General features: G+C 35.9%; 1 protein-coding gene across 1 annotated transcript in view; it reads right to left on the bottom strand.

The window, feature by feature from the left end:
* The window catches only part of AQR (aquarius intron-binding spliceosomal factor), a 104315-nt gene that overhangs the window by 69262 nt on the left and 15490 nt on the right, over window positions 1-19563 (bottom strand). Inside the window, exons 5-11 of the mRNA XM_015066413.3 lie at window positions 14162-14197; window positions 11340-11460; window positions 8822-8962; window positions 7055-7123; window positions 5855-5955; window positions 2174-2250; window positions 527-591 (exon numbers count right to left, since the gene is read on the bottom strand). Of these exons, the coding sequence (XP_014921899.1) occupies window positions 527-591; window positions 2174-2250; window positions 5855-5955; window positions 7055-7123; window positions 8822-8962; window positions 11340-11460; window positions 14162-14197 (610 nt within the window). The remainder of the gene's footprint in view (window positions 1-526; window positions 592-2173; window positions 2251-5854; window positions 5956-7054; window positions 7124-8821; window positions 8963-11339; window positions 11461-14161; window positions 14198-19563) is intronic.

The following is a 19563-nucleotide window of genomic DNA, read 5'->3' as shown; positions in this document are numbered from 1 at the left end:
TTTCCTGCAGTAAAGAGGGAAAGGAAATGAACTCAGTCTGAATTATACCAACTCTGCATCTGAACTCTCTGTCAAAATCTTGCACCTAGTATTATGAAATCTTCTTCAAGGATCTTAACTTAAAAAATTGACAATAGCAGCTATATCTTTCTTCACCAACAATATTAGGCACATTTAGAAAAGTGAGATTATTAAAGAGATGCCCATAAATTCACAACTTCAGCCACTATTAAAAACTCCATGATGGGGTATTAAAATATGATAGAAAATAAATTGCCACTGCTGGACCCATATTTAATAACTATACTACATGTTTTTTTCTACAAATAGCAGCCATCTGACAGTTATTTGAAAACTTAAAGAGCCAACTGCATTTTACTTTTGTTTCTCTGTTACACATAGAAACAGGTAAAATCTAAGGCCTGTCTGAGGTAATGAAGAAATATTTCATATATTTCACAGTCATATACTCAAACTTATCCACCATAATGATGATGTAACAGGAAAGTCACTGCAAATTTCTTACCTCCAGATCAATCAGAAGTTCAATGAATCTTTCACAGTAATGAACTTTGTCCATAGTGACAGGTTCTGGACATAACAGACAGAACATGTTAAAATTTCCTTACTTAGAATCAACAAGAACTTATCAAACTCAACACCCAAAAAACAAATAATCCAGTGAATAAATGGGCAAAAGACATAAACAGACACTTCTCCAAAGAAGACATCCAGATGGCCAACTGACACACGAAAAAATGCTCAACATCACTCATCATCAGGGAAATACAAATCAAAACCACAATGAGATACCACCTCACACCTGTCAGAATGGCTAACATTAACAACTCATAGATGTGGAGAACAAACTGAGGGTTGCTGGAGGGATTGTGGGAGGGGGGATGGGCTAAATGGGTAAGGGGCATTAAGGAATCTTCTCCTAAAATCACTGTTTCACTATATGCTAATTAATTTCGATGTAAATTAAAAAAAATAAAATAATAAAAATACTAATATTAAGTAAGTGACTTAGATTATCAGCATATGACAAGTTTTTCTATACACTTAGGCTGGGAGTAACATTATGCCTCAAATCAGGTATAGCTGATGTATACCATTAGTATCTATTCCTCACTAAATTATAGGTATGATTTTCAGTTGTAAAATATTACTTGGAAGGTTGGCATTTATAAGTAATTCTGTTCTACTTTAGTGTAAACAAAGCAACAATCTCTGATGCAAAAATATAAATATGGTATATCTACAGAACTGTTCTTAGATTATATCCCATTTAGGAAATAAAATATTAACAAATGATACACCTTACATAGTATATATACACCTTTATTAAGTAAAAAGGATTCTATGTAGAGCTTGCAGACCCAACATAATGTAATTAGCCCCTCTGGATATATAGGCATCTCTCTCTCTCTCTCTCTCTCTCTCTCTCTCTCTCTCTCTCTCTTTCTCTCTCTCACACACACACACACACACACACAAATACAGTATAATCATGGCATATTTTTAAGTACATAGTCTACATAGCATATATTTGTATTTGTTTCATCAATAAATAGGGGCCACATTGGAGGGAATATCTTTCCCATTTTGCCTTATAGCTTGTTATCTCAAAAATCACTGTCTCCTGTCCAATCAGTATTTGATGCTGTCTAAAAACACTATTCAGTACCACAGGATAAATGCCATGTGGGTCTGTGACTGACTTGTTCAACATTGTACCCTAGCACCTTGTTCAGGATCTAGGTCTTGCAAGGAAACTCAAAAAATATTTGCTAAGTAAATGAATATTTCAATAACTATATAAAAAGAGAGGAGAGAGAGAGAGGCGGAGGGAGAGAAAGAGAGAATCTTAAGCAGGCTTCACATTCAGCACAGAGCCTAACGCAGAGCTCAATCCCATGGATGACCCGAACCGAAATCAAGCGTCAGACACTCAACCAACAGAGCTTACCCAGGCACCCCAAAATATGTGAATTTTTAACGCAGTCATAATACTCAGACTGGTCATATATATGAAAAGGGGAGGGCAGGTACATTGTCTTTATGATTTAAAACTGTTCTACGAGGAGTTTTTAGATTAGAGGCTAGTCAATACTATAGGATCATCTAAACCACAACTTCACAAATAAGCTGAGAGGAAGAAGATAGTTACCAGAAGGTGGCACTGATTTCAACACAGAGATAAACTTCTGGATGAGTTGTGAAAGGAATCTTCTTTCTTGGTAGGCTCTAAAATCAGAGAACAACGTTGACCAAATTGTTTTTGAAAAATAATTATTTCAAAAGTAAAATTTAAATGCTGAACAAGCTTTTCTTACACTATTCAAATGTTCCACTTCTCTCTGAAATTAGGATCATAATTTGAACACACACCTGCTTCTTTGTATGTATACACAAGACTATGTAAAGAAAAGAAGAGCCTCATTACCGGCCTAAATGAGCCAGCAAAGAAACACCACTTTCTCTTACCATGTTACTGTGAAGGTTTTCACTTGAGATTTAAAGGTCAGAACTTGAAAGGAGTTTTCAAAATTTCATTTACAGTCTGCCCTTAACATTCAAAATTTAACGTTTAAGTATATAGTTAAAACAAGCAATTTTATACTTTAGTATATTTTAAGTATTATATATAATAGAGTATTACAATGTCTAAAACTTAAATGCTGTTTAAAGAACAACTTTCTACTCATTACTAATTTAAGATGCACTGTGTACCAGTCAATCAACAAACATTCACCAGGTATTGGACAGCTGTAAATGATTATGCCAGTCCTGGGGGAAATACAAAGGAGGGGAATGACTACATGACCGGAAACAAGTCATATAACATGACGATAATCAGTAACACAAACCAACATGTAATTACTAAAACTGGCTGACATTAAATGAGCACTTACTGTGTCAGGATCTGAGCTGTGTTAAGTGCTTCACTCGAATAATCTCATTAAACGCTGACAACAGTCCCATTAAACAGGTACTACGGTTCCAATAGGTTCCAACTGAAGAACCTATTCTTTCAACAACTACACATGTATTTTTTAAAAAATGTTTTAATTTTTATTTTTGAGAGAGAGAGAGAGAGAGAAAAAAGGAGCACAAGTGAGGGAGAGGCGGAGACAGAGGGAGACACAGAACCTGAAGCAGTCCCCAGGCTCTAAGCTGTCAGCACAGGGCCCAACATGGGGCTCAAACCCACCAACTGCGAGATCATGACCTGAATTCAGATGACCTTAACCAACTGAGCCACCTGATGCCCCTCAACAACTACACATATTTTAACTATTATACCAACAGCTGGAGTTTCAATAAAAAACACACAGCGTGGTTTGAAGTTCAGAAGAAAGCACAGTGGCTTGAAGTAGTTGGTCTAGAAGTGTTTGGAAGGTTAGCCTTCAATAAAGTGGAGTGGAGGGGAAAGGGTACTTAGGGAAGGAATGTTGAAGAAACAATGAATACCCAGGGATTTGGGGGAGTCACAAACAAAACAGCTGGAGGTTTCTGAATGCCACTGCAAGGAGTTTAGAGCTTCTCCTCTAAGAAGGAAACCACTGTTAAGCTTGTGAATAGGCAAAGCTTGTGAATACGGGAAAACGACAAAATTTTCTATGAAGATGGCTAGTTAGGCTCATTGTTGTGGGAAAGCTGGAAGAAACATCAAATAGGAATTCATTGTAATGCTTTAGCCAAGAGGCTCTGGAGGCTTGAATTAAGATGACAGCAGTGTGAACAGGCAAAAGAGAGGAAGGACAAAAGATCAACAGGATTGGCTGACTGGATATAAATTGCTGGCCAAAGGACTGGAATATTCTAAGCCCAATTTCTGAAAGAATTAAGAGAAACTGGCCAGAAAATTAAGTTTAGGAGGGAAAACAATGAATATTACTTAAGCCAAACTGGAGTTCATGGCAAACAGAAGTACAGCTAACCCTTGAACAACACAGGTTTGAAATGTATAGGTCCACTCACATGCAGATTTTTTCAATAAATACAGCACAGTACTGGAAATATATCTTCTCTTCCTTAGGATTTTCTTAACAATATTTTCTATTCTCTAAGCTTAATTTACTGTAAGAGTACAGTATATGATATACAAAATATACAAAATACGTGTTCACCAACTGTTATCAGTAAGGCTTCTGGTCAACAGAGGACTATTAACAGTTAGGTTTTTGGGAAGTCATGAGTTACATGAGGACTTGTGACTGTATGAGAGGGTGGCCAGTGCCCCTAATCCCTGCCCTGTTCAAGGGTCAACTGTATACAGCAAAGAATTATTCAAAGACAGGGCCAGAGAGATTTATGATTAAATAGGTTTAAGAAAGAGTAGGTTTAAGAAAAAATAGTCAAGTAATGCAGATGCCATGTGATTAGTCTAATCAAGACGCTGTTGGGTGGGAAGACACCATGAATAATGAGACTAGAGTTGGAAATTAAAGAAGGAATTTTCCTACTCTGTCCCTAATATTTTCTCCTCGTGGCTCTCACTCCCACCCACCCAAACTCATTTTTCTGACATGTAGCTTTTCTTAGTTCTTCCTATTTTCAGTAACCACCAGCACAACTCCAGGTTCCATTTCTTATTGTCCTCAACCCTCTTTTCATGGTTTATGTATCTCACTAAATAATCTCATCCATACTCATGAAATTACCAGCTACACATGTATAGAGTACTCTCCAAAGTGGATCAAACAATACGAAAAAAACAGAAAGTCATCATAGGTCCAAGGGAAGGGAGTCTTCAGCATATATACATATGCAGAAAAAAAGGAGTGAATGGAAAAGAGCAATAAAAGATGGAGACACGGGGTGCGTGGGTGGCTCGGTTGGTTAAGTGCCCAACTTTGGCTCAGGTCATGATCTCAGAGCTCGTGGGTTCAAGCCCCACGTCGGACTCTGTGCTGACAGCTCAGAGCCTGGAGCCTGCTTTGGATTCTGTGTCTCCCTCTCCCTCTGCTCCTCCCTCACTCATGCTCTGTCTCTCTCTCTCAAAAATAAACACTAAAAAAAAAAAAAAAGATTTTAAAGATGGAGACAGTGCAAGGGGTATTGCTGCACTAGTCACCGAGTTAGCCTCGCAGAGAGAGAGAGAGAGAAAAGCCTCTTAAGAGTATGTGGATCCTTCCCGTTTCCTACTAATAGCACTTTGTGTGGTGAAATAAATACTTGCTATCAGACTTCCCCAACTCATAATAAATAGTACTATTAAAAGAAACCATAATCCTCACCTGCTTCTTTAATCCTTATACTTGACTTATTTTTCTCCCTAACATGTATGACCATCTAATATACTATATAATTGATCTTTTTTTGGTGCTATCTGCCCCCAACTAGAATGTAAGCTCCACAGAACAGGAACTACTTCCATTTCATTCTCTATTATGTCCCCTATACCTAGAAGAGTACCTGGCAAAATGATAAACATTCACTAGTTGTTGAATGAATGAATGAATGAATGAACAAACGAATGATGGCTGGAGTGTATAAAAGTCACTATTAAGAGTAAGGGAGTGAGAAAAAGAAAGAAAAGTTGATTGATAGCTTGAAGATTGTGCAGAAAATTGAAAAACATCCATGACAGACAAACTACGGTCAAGAGGCAGGGAGAGGATCAATGATATACTTATCACTGGAGCAGAGAGAAGAGAAAGAAGAAAAACATGGTGATGTTGTGGTTCCCCCTTTAGACCTTTATGAAAAATATTCCTACGACAGTAAGAGCACTTCTTATTTATTTAGTTCAGCCTATATAAAGGAAACAACAAACCAATCAACATCATCTAGGACTTACAACCAAAACAATAAACCAATGTGGAACAAAATTTTGGCAACATACTGTTCTCTTGCTTCTGGATCCATCTTTTCATCATTCTTTTTAATCAAGTTCCAAAATTTTCTTAGCTTAGGGGTCTTTTTTAATTCTAATTCCAATCGTGCCTGAAAGAATGATGTGATATTAAATCACCAGTAACCTCAAAGTTTACAAAGGTAAATATTAGATCAACTATCAGCTAGTTTTCTAATGTGTGAATACAATATAAAGCAATGGGATAAAACCTGAAAGCAACACGACAAAACCTGAAAACTAAGAAACTAACAACTCTAATTTTAAAAAAACTATTTAATTCTAACAATTGTTACTAATAATGTAAAAAAAAAAAAAAAAAAGAAACTGCCTTTTCTTATGAAGGTCATAAGCTCAATAATCAATTAAATTCCTTATTTCTAAAATGAAGGATTTAAATTTGAAAAATATGAGCATTAACACTTATTAGTAAAATCACTGAAGTTTGAAAAATGAGTCTAAAACAATGAACTTAGGAACAGCTGTCACAAGCAGACAAGGAAATGTCCATATGACTACATTATTTCTAATGGCACTTATCAGTTAACTTAGCACTAAATAATTAGCTTAGCACTAATTATTTATATATGCCTGTTTTCATCACCATCAGCCGGTACCTATGAATGAGCTTGCATATTTGGCTCTATGCAAAAACCCATATGCAGGAAATGGTATTTTGAATAAAGTACTATACTAAAATTTGACAGTTGTAACTTTACTCCCCAAGATCAGTTAATTGGGTTTTGATACAGGCACATATTATCCAATAAGGATTTGATGAAAAAAAGGAAGTCATTAAACATAATCCAGACCTTCTCTTATAGCTATATGTACATTCTAATCTAAGAAAATAAAATATTCTAGTCTATATTTAGTCTCATCCAAAGGCACACGCAGAAATAATCACCATAGTTTGCTAAATTTATCCCCCTCCTTTATGAACTCCACAGATATTATCTTATTTTACCTTATAATACTGACATGAGGTGAAATCTACTAGCTTGCAGATACATAAAAACTTTAAAACTGAAAAAAACTGCATCCATGACAAATTAATGCATAATAAATACATTTTGTAAACAGGAAAAGGGGTTTTTGGCCACCATTTTATACCTATGTTAAAGCTACAAAGTCTAAAACCACATTTTCCACTTGTAACACACATACGCCTAAGTTTCTGAAGATACTTACCGGCTGTAAGCCCATCCACATTGGGAGGGAGATTAGCTGCTGTACTTGACTCCGTATCAAGTCTACTTCCTGTTGAAGGCACAAAGAAAACAAATTTATACACACATCAGTATTTTAACTTAAATCTTTACATAAGGAAATACTGTCTTTTTAAGTCCCAGGGTGAAAATATGCCACCAATACTTTCAAATTAATGATATTTTAATATTAAGAAGCTTAATACTTTTCAAAAAAGATACAATCTTCATCATTTACAGATTCTGTATTTGCGAGTTCATCTATTCACAAATATGTATTTGTAACCCCAAATTCAATACGCCTAGTGCTGTCCAAGGGTGGCACAGATCAGTGAAAAATGCTAAGTTGCCCAACATGCAGTGGTTACAGACTTGAGGTTTTCAGCTGGGGGTGAACAAGGTAATGATCCACCTTCTTGTTTCAGCTCTCATACTATAAAGAAGCATCCTTTTCTGTGTGTCTGTTCAGTGCTACCTTTCTCACATTTTTATGGTTTTTGTTGGTGATTTTGCTATTGTAAAGCACATGGTTGAAGTGCTGGTTAGTGTTCCTATGTGCAAGAAGGCTGTGATGTGTCTTATACAGAAAATAAGTGTATTACAGAAGGTTCATTCATACTTAAGTTATAGTGTTTCTGGCCATGAGTTCCATGTCAATAAAGCAACAATATATATTACATAAGGTATCTTTAAACAGAAACACATAAAACAAGATTATGTACTGATGGAATGATGAAATGTTGTGACATTGGCTTGTAGGAACCCAACCCTTTATTCTCCCTAGGAGCAATGGTTCAATTTTAGCTAATTCAGTGTCGGCAGCTGCCTCATAGACCTAACTACCACAAATAATAAGTACTGATGGCATGTTGAAAAAAATAAAGTATTTCAATAATAAACAAGTTTTTCAGTTAACTAAACCAAGTACCAAACTACTAATACTAATTTCATCTTGTTTTTGCTTAATTTCTGATAATCATGTCTATATTTACATTGACGTTGTTTAGTTTAATCAATGCTAGAGGTAATAGTGGCATCCACTGGGGGCATAAATCTTTTTTTTAATGCCTTTACAAGATTCATTTGAGGCAGGACCTAGAACAAGCAATAACTACCCATCTATCAACATTCAGTCTTCAGGATAAGAAAGAACCCTATGCATTCTCCTGCATGGGTCTAATGCACTCTCAGCTCAGTAGTACTTATTTTTAAATAAATAGGTATAGACCTTCAGATAACCACAGCAGAGCACTACAAATGAAATATTAATTACTGTAAATATTTAATTCTTTAGAAGGATGAAAACTGCACCTAATCGAGTGAACTCAAATTAGAACTCTCCTTCTTGCCTGCCAGCCATGAAGCAGGACGAAAAAGTAACAAAGGTAGTTTTTGTGTGCAACTTATGGCACAGATCTCATTATGCAAAGTTCATAAAAACCAGATTCTTTGCTGCTCTATCTTTGGAGAATTTCCGTTCCTATTACCATTTTTCTTAAGAAAAAAGGAGAGATCCAGTACAAATCTATTTTAAAAAGTGAATGGATCTTCTAAAATGTTTTTATTGAGAAGTGGCTAAAATTAAGCTTTTGGCATTATCCATATTCCCCACTACCATTGGATGAAGAGTTGGCTACAGAGGTAATCTCATTTATGTTCAACTTAAAAAAATAAAATAAAATAAAAAATAAAACCACCACCACCACCACCAAGAAAATCTGAGTTTCCCCCAAAGATAAAGTAAAATTACCAAACTATTGAAGCAATGATCAAGAAAAAGCAGTAAGACCGTCTGTTCATGGAGTGAAAATTCACCATCAGTTTCAGCTAATGCTGCTTTCAAGATACACTTAAAAAAAAATGGGAAGTGATCTGGCTTCTTCTTAAAAGTCTGAAGAGAGAAAGAATAAAAATTTAATTTGAAATGGCTTGCAAGCCCTCTCTTTTCTCCCTTAAAAAAAAAAATGGTCATTCTTTAGAAGTCTATTAACAAAAGCAAATAATTGCAAAAAAGACTATTTGGTTATTTATAATTAATAGTAGCAAGTCAAATACAGGTTTCTGGCAAGATCATGAAAGAGTTGCAGAAAATTTCACCTAATAAAATAATGGGTTTTTTTTTTCTTGTTTTTAAAAATATTTTTATTTTTTCATTTTTTTTTTAAGGAATCTCCACACCAAACGTGGGGCTCGAACTCAGGACTCCAAGATTAAGAGTCACATGCTCTGCCTGAGTCAGCCTGGTGCCCCTAAAATAATGGCTTTAATTCCTTTATTTTTTTTCTTTTATGGATTATGTTCATATTTAGCTTAGTCTTCGTTTTCTAAGAATCTGAAATGTTTTAATTCTTATGACTTAAAGCAAGAAAAACAAAATCTTTAGGAAAAGTTAGTTTCCCACTGATGACTCTCAATGACAGCCTCTCCTGCTTTGTATTAGCTCTTCACTTTCAACATGAAAATAATATTTTAAAAAAGTAAATTAGGTAAATACATTCAAGTTCCTCACTGAACTATGCCCCCCATCTAGTTACTTCCACATCCCTCTTCTTTCATAGAGAAGTGCTCCAAATGTGTGGTATACACTAGTTGCTTTCATGTACTTGTTTCTCTACAAGCTTCCACCCCAGCACTCCCCTGAATCTTGATCGCTATCAAAGACAATGGAATCTTACCAGCCCCCTACCCTAGCCCTCTACAATGTGCTGAGGGTTCCTCTTTTGCTGCGTACACAGCACTATCCTAGGGTTCTAGCCCCATTCTTCTTTTCTCCCTCCCATGACTTCAAAGACCACACACTAATGATTCCAAATATATATCTTCAGTCCAGATTACTCTCATTAACCCTAGATCCCAAGATTCCTCTGCCTACTAGACAATTTCATCTAGATAACTGAAAGGCAATCTAAATTCAGGAAGTCCAAAACTCAATTCAACAATTTTGTACCCTTCAGAGTATTTCTCAACCCTCTATGATTACCTATCTTGGTAAATGGCAGAATCATCTATTATACTCAGTTGCCCAAGTCTGGAAAATTATTGAAAATAACACCCTTCCTTAATACTAATTATTCAGCTATGAAATGCAGTCAATTCTACTTTCTAGAAAATCTGTGTGTAACCTCTTTTCTTAATCTGTATTTCTCTTTTTCAAGCCCTAATCACCAAAATGCTCATTTTAACATGCGAACTGATCACGTCATTGTTTAGCTCAAAAAAAAATCTTCCTTCTCCCTTCCTATAGTAGCTTGAATAAACTTCAAGAAATACCCAAGACCTTTCAATAGTACACAAAGCACAGTTTACTTTGGGCTCTCATCTGCCCAAAGATGGCACTTATTTAATGAATATTCGAGAGAAGGATCTATGGGTTTATCTTAAAGAATCTAACATTTTCTTAATTCAGAGACCATTGCCACAAAAAGATGACAATTACCCATGCCTTTTTTTTATTTAAAAGAGTTGATGAGCTGACAATTTTATGGCAGCCAAAGAAAACCTAGACTTTGGACCTCTACTGAACAAGCCTCTATTACACTAGCACAAAGAAAAAATGTCTATTAGAAATTTCTAAAAGGGAAAGCAGACTCTAAATCAGGGATAAAGAGAAAACTGAAATTACAATATAAACATCTGTCGTTACGTTGGCAACATTACTGTACGTAAAACTACAAATATATACTCCCTGTTGTGAAAAAGGACACTGAAAAATATTATCCTATTTGAGCACTATTTGTGCTAATAATACAAACTTCATGTTAATCTCAGGCAAAAGTTTTTATAATCCATGCCATTCTTCATATCAAGCACAAAACAAAAATAATTTCACTTTCATAATTTTTCAGTTCATAGTAAATTAGTTTGAACAATGTATTGAAACAAAAAAATAGCATTTTTCATGTATCCATTTTTTTCTCAACGTTACTTTATTATTGGGTGAAGTTTTGTTCTAAAAGTATTATTTGGGGGCATCTGGGTGGCTCAGCAGTTAAGTGTCTGACTCTTGATTTCAGCTCTGATCATGATCTCAGGGTTCATGAGTTCGAGCCCCATGGAGGGCTTTGTGCTGATAGTGTGCAGAGACAACTGGGAATTCTCTCTGTCTCTCTGCCCTCCCCCCACTCGCTTTCTCTCTCTTTCTCAAAATAAATAAACCTAGAAAATAAATATATAAAAGCATTATTTATTATCAGTAAAAAGTTCTGCTACTCTTTAATCGCTTAAAGTGAGCACAGTATGAAAGCTACGAAGTAATTTAAATCTGTTACCTCCCAAGCAGGGACATTTTCTCTGAATTTCTCATTCACCATACAGCAGATTGACATTAAGTAGGCCTTGCTGGACACCTCTGGAGAATAATTCATCCAGAGGTAATTTTCAAGATACTGGCTGTGAAGAGTAAAAAAGCACAGAATATTTCATTAGTTATCACCACTCACTATATGTCACTTGCCTGGAAAAGCGTTAATTATCTAAAACTTTCTGAAAACTTTTTAAAAAACTATGTAACTTGAGAATCCTTCACAAATTTACCTATAATCTAGGTCCCTACCTGCTACAAACTTATATATAGCAATTGCAGCTTTGTAGAATGAGAGTTTACACTTTCAAGGTAGGAAGACAGCAAAGATTACTAACGTATGTAATTATCACCCTCAGAACACTGGATATTCCCTATCTAAGTCTCTTTGTGAAGTAAAAAGCCAAAATGATATAATGGGCAGGTTCAGCAGATAAATGTATCTAAGACCTTAATACTACCTCATACGAAGACCAACTGATTTCTAGAAACTAAAGAGATTTAACAATCAAAAAGAAGCTAATTTTAATACTTAATTTACTAGGTATATTCAACATAAGTCAATTTACAAGGCAACTAGGATTTTCCTCTTAAAATACCAAAATTCTTATTTTAAGACTGTGGTGAAAATATTCCTCAAGAAATTTAAGTATTTCTAATTTCTAAAATACAACTTAAGTCTTTTTTTTTTTTTAATCATTCAGGGTAGTTATAAACATCAATTTTTATACAGGGGTTAAAATACCCTCAAGCACTAAAAAAAGCAAGGTGTTTTATTCCCACTTTAAATCACTCCACATGCATGCTGCAATCACTCACATATGTGTGTACGTACGTATGCACACATGCAACCATGCACGCACACCCACCCATAGTTAAGTGTGTATACTCCTCTATAGCACTGTAATTTTTCTACTTCCTCTTATGCTTACATCAGTATTTCCACAGGTCTATCTTTAGCAATACTTAGTTTATTCAGAAGAATCTTGAAAACTGAGTAAGTGGAATTTTATCTGAAATAATGGTCAAGAGGCTCCAAGTAAGATACCTGAGTGCTCTTTCATAAATAATATGCACAAAGTTTCATTTCATTCCTCTCTTACAAGTATAAATTCCTTTTTCTTGAATTATGCCCTTCAGAACGTCTGTCAACAAGTCTGTTAGCGTTAATCTATCTGTCTGAAATTTCTTTATTTCATGATAGTTTAGCTGGTTATACAATTGTTTCTGGGTTGTTGGTGATTTTTTTCTTGTATTAGTCTCATTCTATTCCATTCTCTATTGCTACAATTGAGAAATCTACAATCTATGCATTCTTTATGTTTTTTTTCCCCTCTAGCATACGGTAAGATCTTCATTCCATCTTTGCCACTCTTCAGTTGCTCTATTCAGAATTTACTGTACTTCCTGAATCTAAGACTCCCATATTTCAACTGTAGAAATTCTCAACCACCATCTCTTCTAAATTGCTACTCCTCTTTTCTAAATCTCTTCTGAAATTGATTGGACTTTCTAATTTTAGCCTTTGTATCTCTAAATTTCCTTTTATATTGTCATCCCTATTTCTCTTTGCTATTATCTAATTAATTTCCTATATTCCAATTCACTAATTTCCTTCTTACCTGTGTCTAATCTGCCACAGGCCTATGTTGTTTTATTGTGCGTTGCTTTATTCATTGCAGATGTTGCATTTTTCAAATTGAACGTTTGTGGCAATGCTGCACTGAGCAAGTCTATTAGCACCATTTTTTCCAACAGTATTTGTTCACTTTGTGTCTGTCACGTTTTGGTAGTAAGATTTACCAAAAAATTGGCAACAGGATATTTCAAACTTTTTCATTATTGTTATATTTGTTATGGTAATCCATGATTAGTAATTATGACTTGTTGAAAACTCAGATGTTTAGCATTTTTTAATAATAAGGTATTTTTAAATTAAGGCATGTAAATTTTTTTAGACATAATGGCACTGCACACTTAATAGACTATAATATAGGTACTATAAATATAACTTTCATATGCACTAGGAAACCAAAAAACACGTCTGCCTTGGTTTATTGCAGTGGTCTGGAAATGCCCCTGCAATATCTCCAAGGTATGCCTGCATTTAATTTGTCCATTGAATTTTTAAATCTCAAACGTTTTTACTTCCATTTTCTCCAAATCTACCCATTTTTAGCATCTTGTTCCATGTTCACATATTCAATTTCTTCTTTTATACTTATAGTAACTTTAAACATACTATTTGATGGTATATATAAATTATTTAATTATCTCAGGTCCTGGGTGGGCAGGGTGGAGAACGAATTCTGTTCTTTCAACTTGCTTATAGTTGATTCTTATCCTAATGTGCTTTGTAATTGGGAGTTTGAACTCACCTTTACCAGGGTTTTATCTATGGGAATTTTTGTGCAATAGTTGGAATACATAAGTGTATATTTGTTTCTGCCACATGCCTCAGAGATATCACTGGCTTGCCACAGTTTTTAACAGTAATGTTTTATTTTGGGAGTTAACTAACAGCAAACTCCAAACCCATTCTTTACATTTTCAGATGAGGAATCGAGGCTATGAGAGTAAATGATTTGCTCAAGATGATACAGGTATGTGGGTGGGAGGATGGGTGAAATAGATGATGGGGATTTAGGAGTGCACTTGTCATGATGAGCACGGAGTTGGAATTGATGAATCACTATATTGTACACCTGAATCTAATGTAACACTGTATATTAACTATAGTAGAATAATAAAAAAGGTATACTCCATCTTTAACTTTGTCTTTAAACTCACCTAAATTCCAAGAGCATTATCTTTCTGATGGCAAACCTAAAAGTGTAAAAGTAAAAATAAAAGTGTTTAAACAGAAAATACAAACATTTCAGAGTTACTGATGCAGATGCATTTTGGAATCTTGTGTTAATATTGACTCACATAGCAGAATAATCATATTTTTTTTTTAATTTTTTTTTCAACGTTTTTATTTATTTTTGGGACAGAGAGAGACAGAGCATGAACGGGGGAGGGGCAGAGAGAGAGGGAGACACAGAATCGGAAACAGGCTCCAGGCTCTGAGCCATCAGCCCAGAGCCTGACGCGGGGCTCGAACTCACGGATGCTTAACCGACTGCACCACCCAGGCGCCCCAGAATAATCATATTTTAATATACACTGAGAAAAGCTAAATTTGCTTCTATATTTTTTCTTTATATTTCGTCAGGGTAGTTTATTTTATTTTTAAAACTTTTTTTCTTTAATGTTTATTGCTTTTTGAGAGATAGAGACAGAGTGTGAGCAGTGGAAGGGCAGAAAGAGAGGGAGATACAGAATCCAAAGCAGACTCCAGGCTCTGAGCTGTCAGCACAGAGTCTGATGTGGGGCTCGAACCCACGAAATGTGAGATCATGACCTGCCCCGAAGTTGGAAGCTTAACTGACTAAGCCACCCAGGTGCCCCCCATCTTATTTTTAAAACCAGAAATTACTTAAGTGAAATCTTTTTTATTTTTTTTTAATGTTTGTTTATTTTTGAGAGAGACAGAGACAGAATGTGAGTGGGTTAGGAGCAGAGAGAGACAGAGATACAGAATCTGAAGCAGGCTTCAGGCTCTGAGCTATCAGCACAGAGCCTGACATGGGGCTCGAACTCAGGAGCTGTGAGATCATGACCTGAGCCAAAGACGGACGCTCAACTGACTGAGCCACCCAGGCACCCCTACTTAAGTGAAATCTTATCCCACTCATATAACAAACACAACAAGCACCACAACACACTGAAATATAACATATAAGTTAAAAAGGCAAGTAATTTTTTTTAAAGTTTATTTTTGAGAGACAGAGCAAGCGCAAGAGGGAGAGGGACAGAGAGGGAGACACAGAAGCAGGCTCCAGAATAAGGCAAATAATTATAATCAAAACACAAATGTTCATCATTATTCATAACACTGGATCACAATTGCCAAAACCTAACCTATCTTAATTTCTTAGCATTGACCACCATTCTTTTTTTAAGCTTATTTAGAGAAAAAGAGAGAGAGAGCGAGCATGTGTGTGCCAGAGCATGAGCAGGAGAGGGGCAGAGAGAGGGAGACAGAGAATCCCAAGCAGCCTCCACACTCAGTGGGACTCAAACCCACCAACCATGAGATCACAACCTGAGCCAAAATAGTCAGATCCTCAAACAACTGAGCCACCCAGGCATCCTACCTAAAGTCATGCCCTCCTGAAAGTACAAGAGACACATGTATCTATATCACAAACACAGGAATCAGACTTTTCAAAGGTTTCATAAGTTTTGACATTAAGTCTACAAAATTAGAAAATTGTGGAAGGAACAACAGGTTTTGGCTAGGATGCGGAGGAAGGGAAACTCTTTTGCACCGTTGATAGGAATGCAAAGTGGTGCAGCCACTCTGGAAAACAATGTGGAGGTTCCTCAAAAAATTATAACCCAGCAAATGCACTACTAGGAATTTATCCAAAGGACACAAAAATGCTGATCTGAAGGGGCACATGCACCCCAATGTTTATAGCAGCGCTATCAACAATAGCCAAAGTATGTTAAGAGCCCAAATGTCCATTGACTGATCAATGGATAAAGATGAGGTACGTATGTGTGTGTGTGTGTGTGTGTGTGTGTGTAGCGCGCGCGTGCGTGCGCTGCACACACACACACACACACACACACCACGGAATATTACTCAGCAATGAAAAATAATGAAAATTTGCCATTTGCAACAATGTGGATACAACTAGAAGGTATTATGCTAAGTGAAATAAGTCAGAGAAAGATATCGTATGATTTCACTCATATGTGGAATTTGAGAAACTCCACAGATGAACACAGGGGAAGGGAAGTGAAAAATAAGATAAAAACAGAGAGGGAGACAAACCATAGGAGACTCAAATACAGAGAATAAACTGAGGGTTGCTGGAGGGGATGTAAGTGGGAGGACGAGTTAAATGGGTGATGGGCATTAGGGAGGGCACTTTTCAGAATGAGCACTGGGTATCATATGTAAGAGATGAATCACTGGGTTCTACTCCTGAAGCCAACACTGTTCGTTAACTAACTTGAATTTAAAAAAAAAAAAGAAAAGAAAATTGTGGAAGGAATATTAGCTCTCTTTACTGTCTATTTTTAATACAAGTATTGTACTTCATGCATAAATGATGCTGTAGCTACCAGGTAACTCTCTAAAGGCTGGTTCAAATGTCCACTAATTTAGTTTTATCATTTTGTATACTGGAAATAAAGCAGTCAGACCAGAACACTGCCACTAGATAATATTCTCCAGCTTAGAAAGTTAAATGTCTATGCATTACGAATTTATAATACGCCAGGAGACCATTACCCTGTCAAAATCCTGTTCCACTGACTTCTGATCTCTTAAATAGTTTCACTAAGCAAGCAGTGTCACAGAACTTTAGTGAGAATAAAATGCAGGTTTTTATTGTGCAAAAAAGCACAAAGATACAACACTGGCAAGGTACTGGCCTCTACAGCCAGCCAGGTCACTGAGTGGATACAACATCTTGTGTGTCAGACACACTAGGTCTCCTTCCAGCTGCAGACACTTCACTTTAATAGCATGCTGGAGAACAGAATTCACTCAGTGCCCAATATGCACAAAACTGCATGCTTCATTTCATCAGCCAAATAGGACCTCATGATGAAAGAGAGAAAAAATACCAGCACATGAGACAGAAGACAGTATTCTGGTCATGATTCAGTGTTACCCTGACAACATCTTTTAAACACTCTGGGACCCAGTTTCCTCATACTCAAAAGAGGCAAAGTGGCCCATTTATTTCTGGACGACTAGACAAGAAAAAAAGAAGTCATGGGTCAAGATAAAACAAAAAACACTCTGAAAAACACTCAATTTCTCTTCTAGCAATTTTGGCCATACTCATTAAATTTGGAGTTTTATGCTTCTGCCAATAAGTTTTGCTATTGTAATTGCCCGCTGCTTCTTCTCTTGGGATATGGTTGTGTGAAAACATGAAGTCTAAGGTTGTGGCAGCCCCCTTGCAACCATACAGGGAAAGCCAAAAAAAACCACACCTGTGAAAAGGCCGACGAAGGCCCTCACATGAACTTCTGAACTACCCATTTCCAGATTTATTATAAAGTAGATGATTAAGGGGTGCCTGGGTGGCTCCGTCGGTTAAGCGTCCAACTTTGGCTCAGGTCATGATCTCACGGTCTGTGAGTTTGAGCCCCGCATGGGGCTCTGTGCTGACGGCTCGGAGCCTGGAGCCTGCTTCGGATTCTGTGTCTCCATTTCTCTCTGCCCCTCCCCCGTTCATGCTCTGTCTCGCTCTGTCTCAAAAATAAATAAACATTAAAAAACAAATAAAAAATAAAGTAGATGATTAAAAAAAACAACTGATAGTGAACAAAAGAGGTCAGCCACAAAAGAGTGTATGCCATGTGGTTCCATTTATTCAAAACAACCAAAACTACAGTGTTCATGTTTCCATACTTACATTTTACAGTGTTAAAGCTAAAGGCTATGAAAAGGCCTCTGGGATGCTGACAAATGTTGGCTTTCATTACCTTGGTGGTGGTTATGAATGATAATAATTCAGAAGGCTATACATTTCTGTTTTATGCTCTTTTCTGTGTTAAATTTCATAGTAAAGGAGTTTAAACATTTTTTAAGTCTTTTGTTTTCCTTATTTAAGTAATCTCTGCACCATGTGGGGCTCAAACTGATAACCCCAAAATCAAGAGTTGCATGCTCTTCTGATTAAGTCAGCCAGGCCCTCTGGGGTTTAAATATTTTAAATGAAAACAAATATAAACATGGGCAAAAGTAAACTACACAATAACTCACTTTTTTCCTGTACAAAACCCACTTAGATGTATTCGTAACAGAATTAACAGCCATAACCAAAGTGTACTGGTGAGGGGAGTTCTAAAAGGCAATAGACCCTGTACTACTTAAGAACATAGTACTGGAAAAGAGTCAAAGAACCAGGATTTAATACCTGGCTCTTCCTCTAACTGGGAAACATTTTGAGCTAGCTACTTAACCTCTCTCTGTACTGCAGTTTACTCATCAATAAAATGAGGATAATAACAGTGAGTAGCACAGGGTTGTCGTGAGGAAAAATGAGCTACTATATATGCAAGGTGCTTAGAGCAGAATCTGGCACATAGTAAGCACTCAACAAATAATAATTATGATTATTTTGAAGGCTTTAAAATTAAACAGATGAAAATATGTTAAGACACACTTGCCAAATTTGATAATGGTAAGGATAGCAAATATGAATCAATCACATGGCTTATTGGGCAATATATTTTACTACTTTTGAGATCCTAAAAGTTATCATTTATACCATGAGAATATTAAGAACTGACTGATTTATTTCCCAGATGCCTCCTTTAGAAATAGGGTTGATATGCAAAAATGTGTATTACAAGAACCTTAATGTAGAATACTAAAGAGTACCTTATGGCTGGCTATAAGTGGCCTATTTTGATAGCCTACAAACAAGTTAATAATCTTACATCAAGTCATTTCCCCAGTAATGAAGATGCTATCAGCACATAACTCAGCAAAACAGCTTCCTCAGGCACTAGTCTAAAAAACTGTCGTTTAAAAATTTAAATAAACATCATTTACATTAGGGATAGGAATTAAAGACTATGCTTATCATGATGAAAAACATATATACATTATAGTTTCTGTGTTATGGAAGTGCATTTAACTTTTTGAACTTTGAGATTTGGAAGCAGAATGTAATCAGCTTACTTTCATTTAAGTATTCAACAATGTATACACGACGAGAAAATGGCTATTAAGAGAGCCATAAGTCCTAGTGAGTCTGGCCAACAAGTTACTTCCTTCAGCAATTAAAAATAATGTAGCCAAATATATAACTTATAAATCACTGGCAGTGGTTATTAGTTACATAAAAACTATCTTTAAGGAAGAAATATTAATAGTTAAAGTTAAATGAAACAAACAAAAAACAAGCAATTACTATCCACTGGAATAAAAGCCTGTTCTGAAAAAGACAGAAAACTAGTTGTGAAGGTCCAAGATAATTTTCAGATTGGTATATCCTTAATATGTAAGAAAAAAGAATCCTAGAATTTATCTACCCATTCATTTAAGTTTTCTCAGGCAATTTCATCCATACCCAATGCCAGACCAATAAGACATATGTTAAATTAAATAC

This window comes from Acinonyx jubatus, chromosome B3 (assembly GCF_027475565.1).
Source record: "Acinonyx jubatus isolate Ajub_Pintada_27869175 chromosome B3, VMU_Ajub_asm_v1.0, whole genome shotgun sequence".
NCBI classification, from domain to species: Eukaryota; Metazoa; Chordata; class Mammalia; order Carnivora; family Felidae; genus Acinonyx; species Acinonyx jubatus.
Note: the sequence above shows the minus strand (reverse complement) of the source record. Positions and strands in the feature narration are given on the sequence as shown.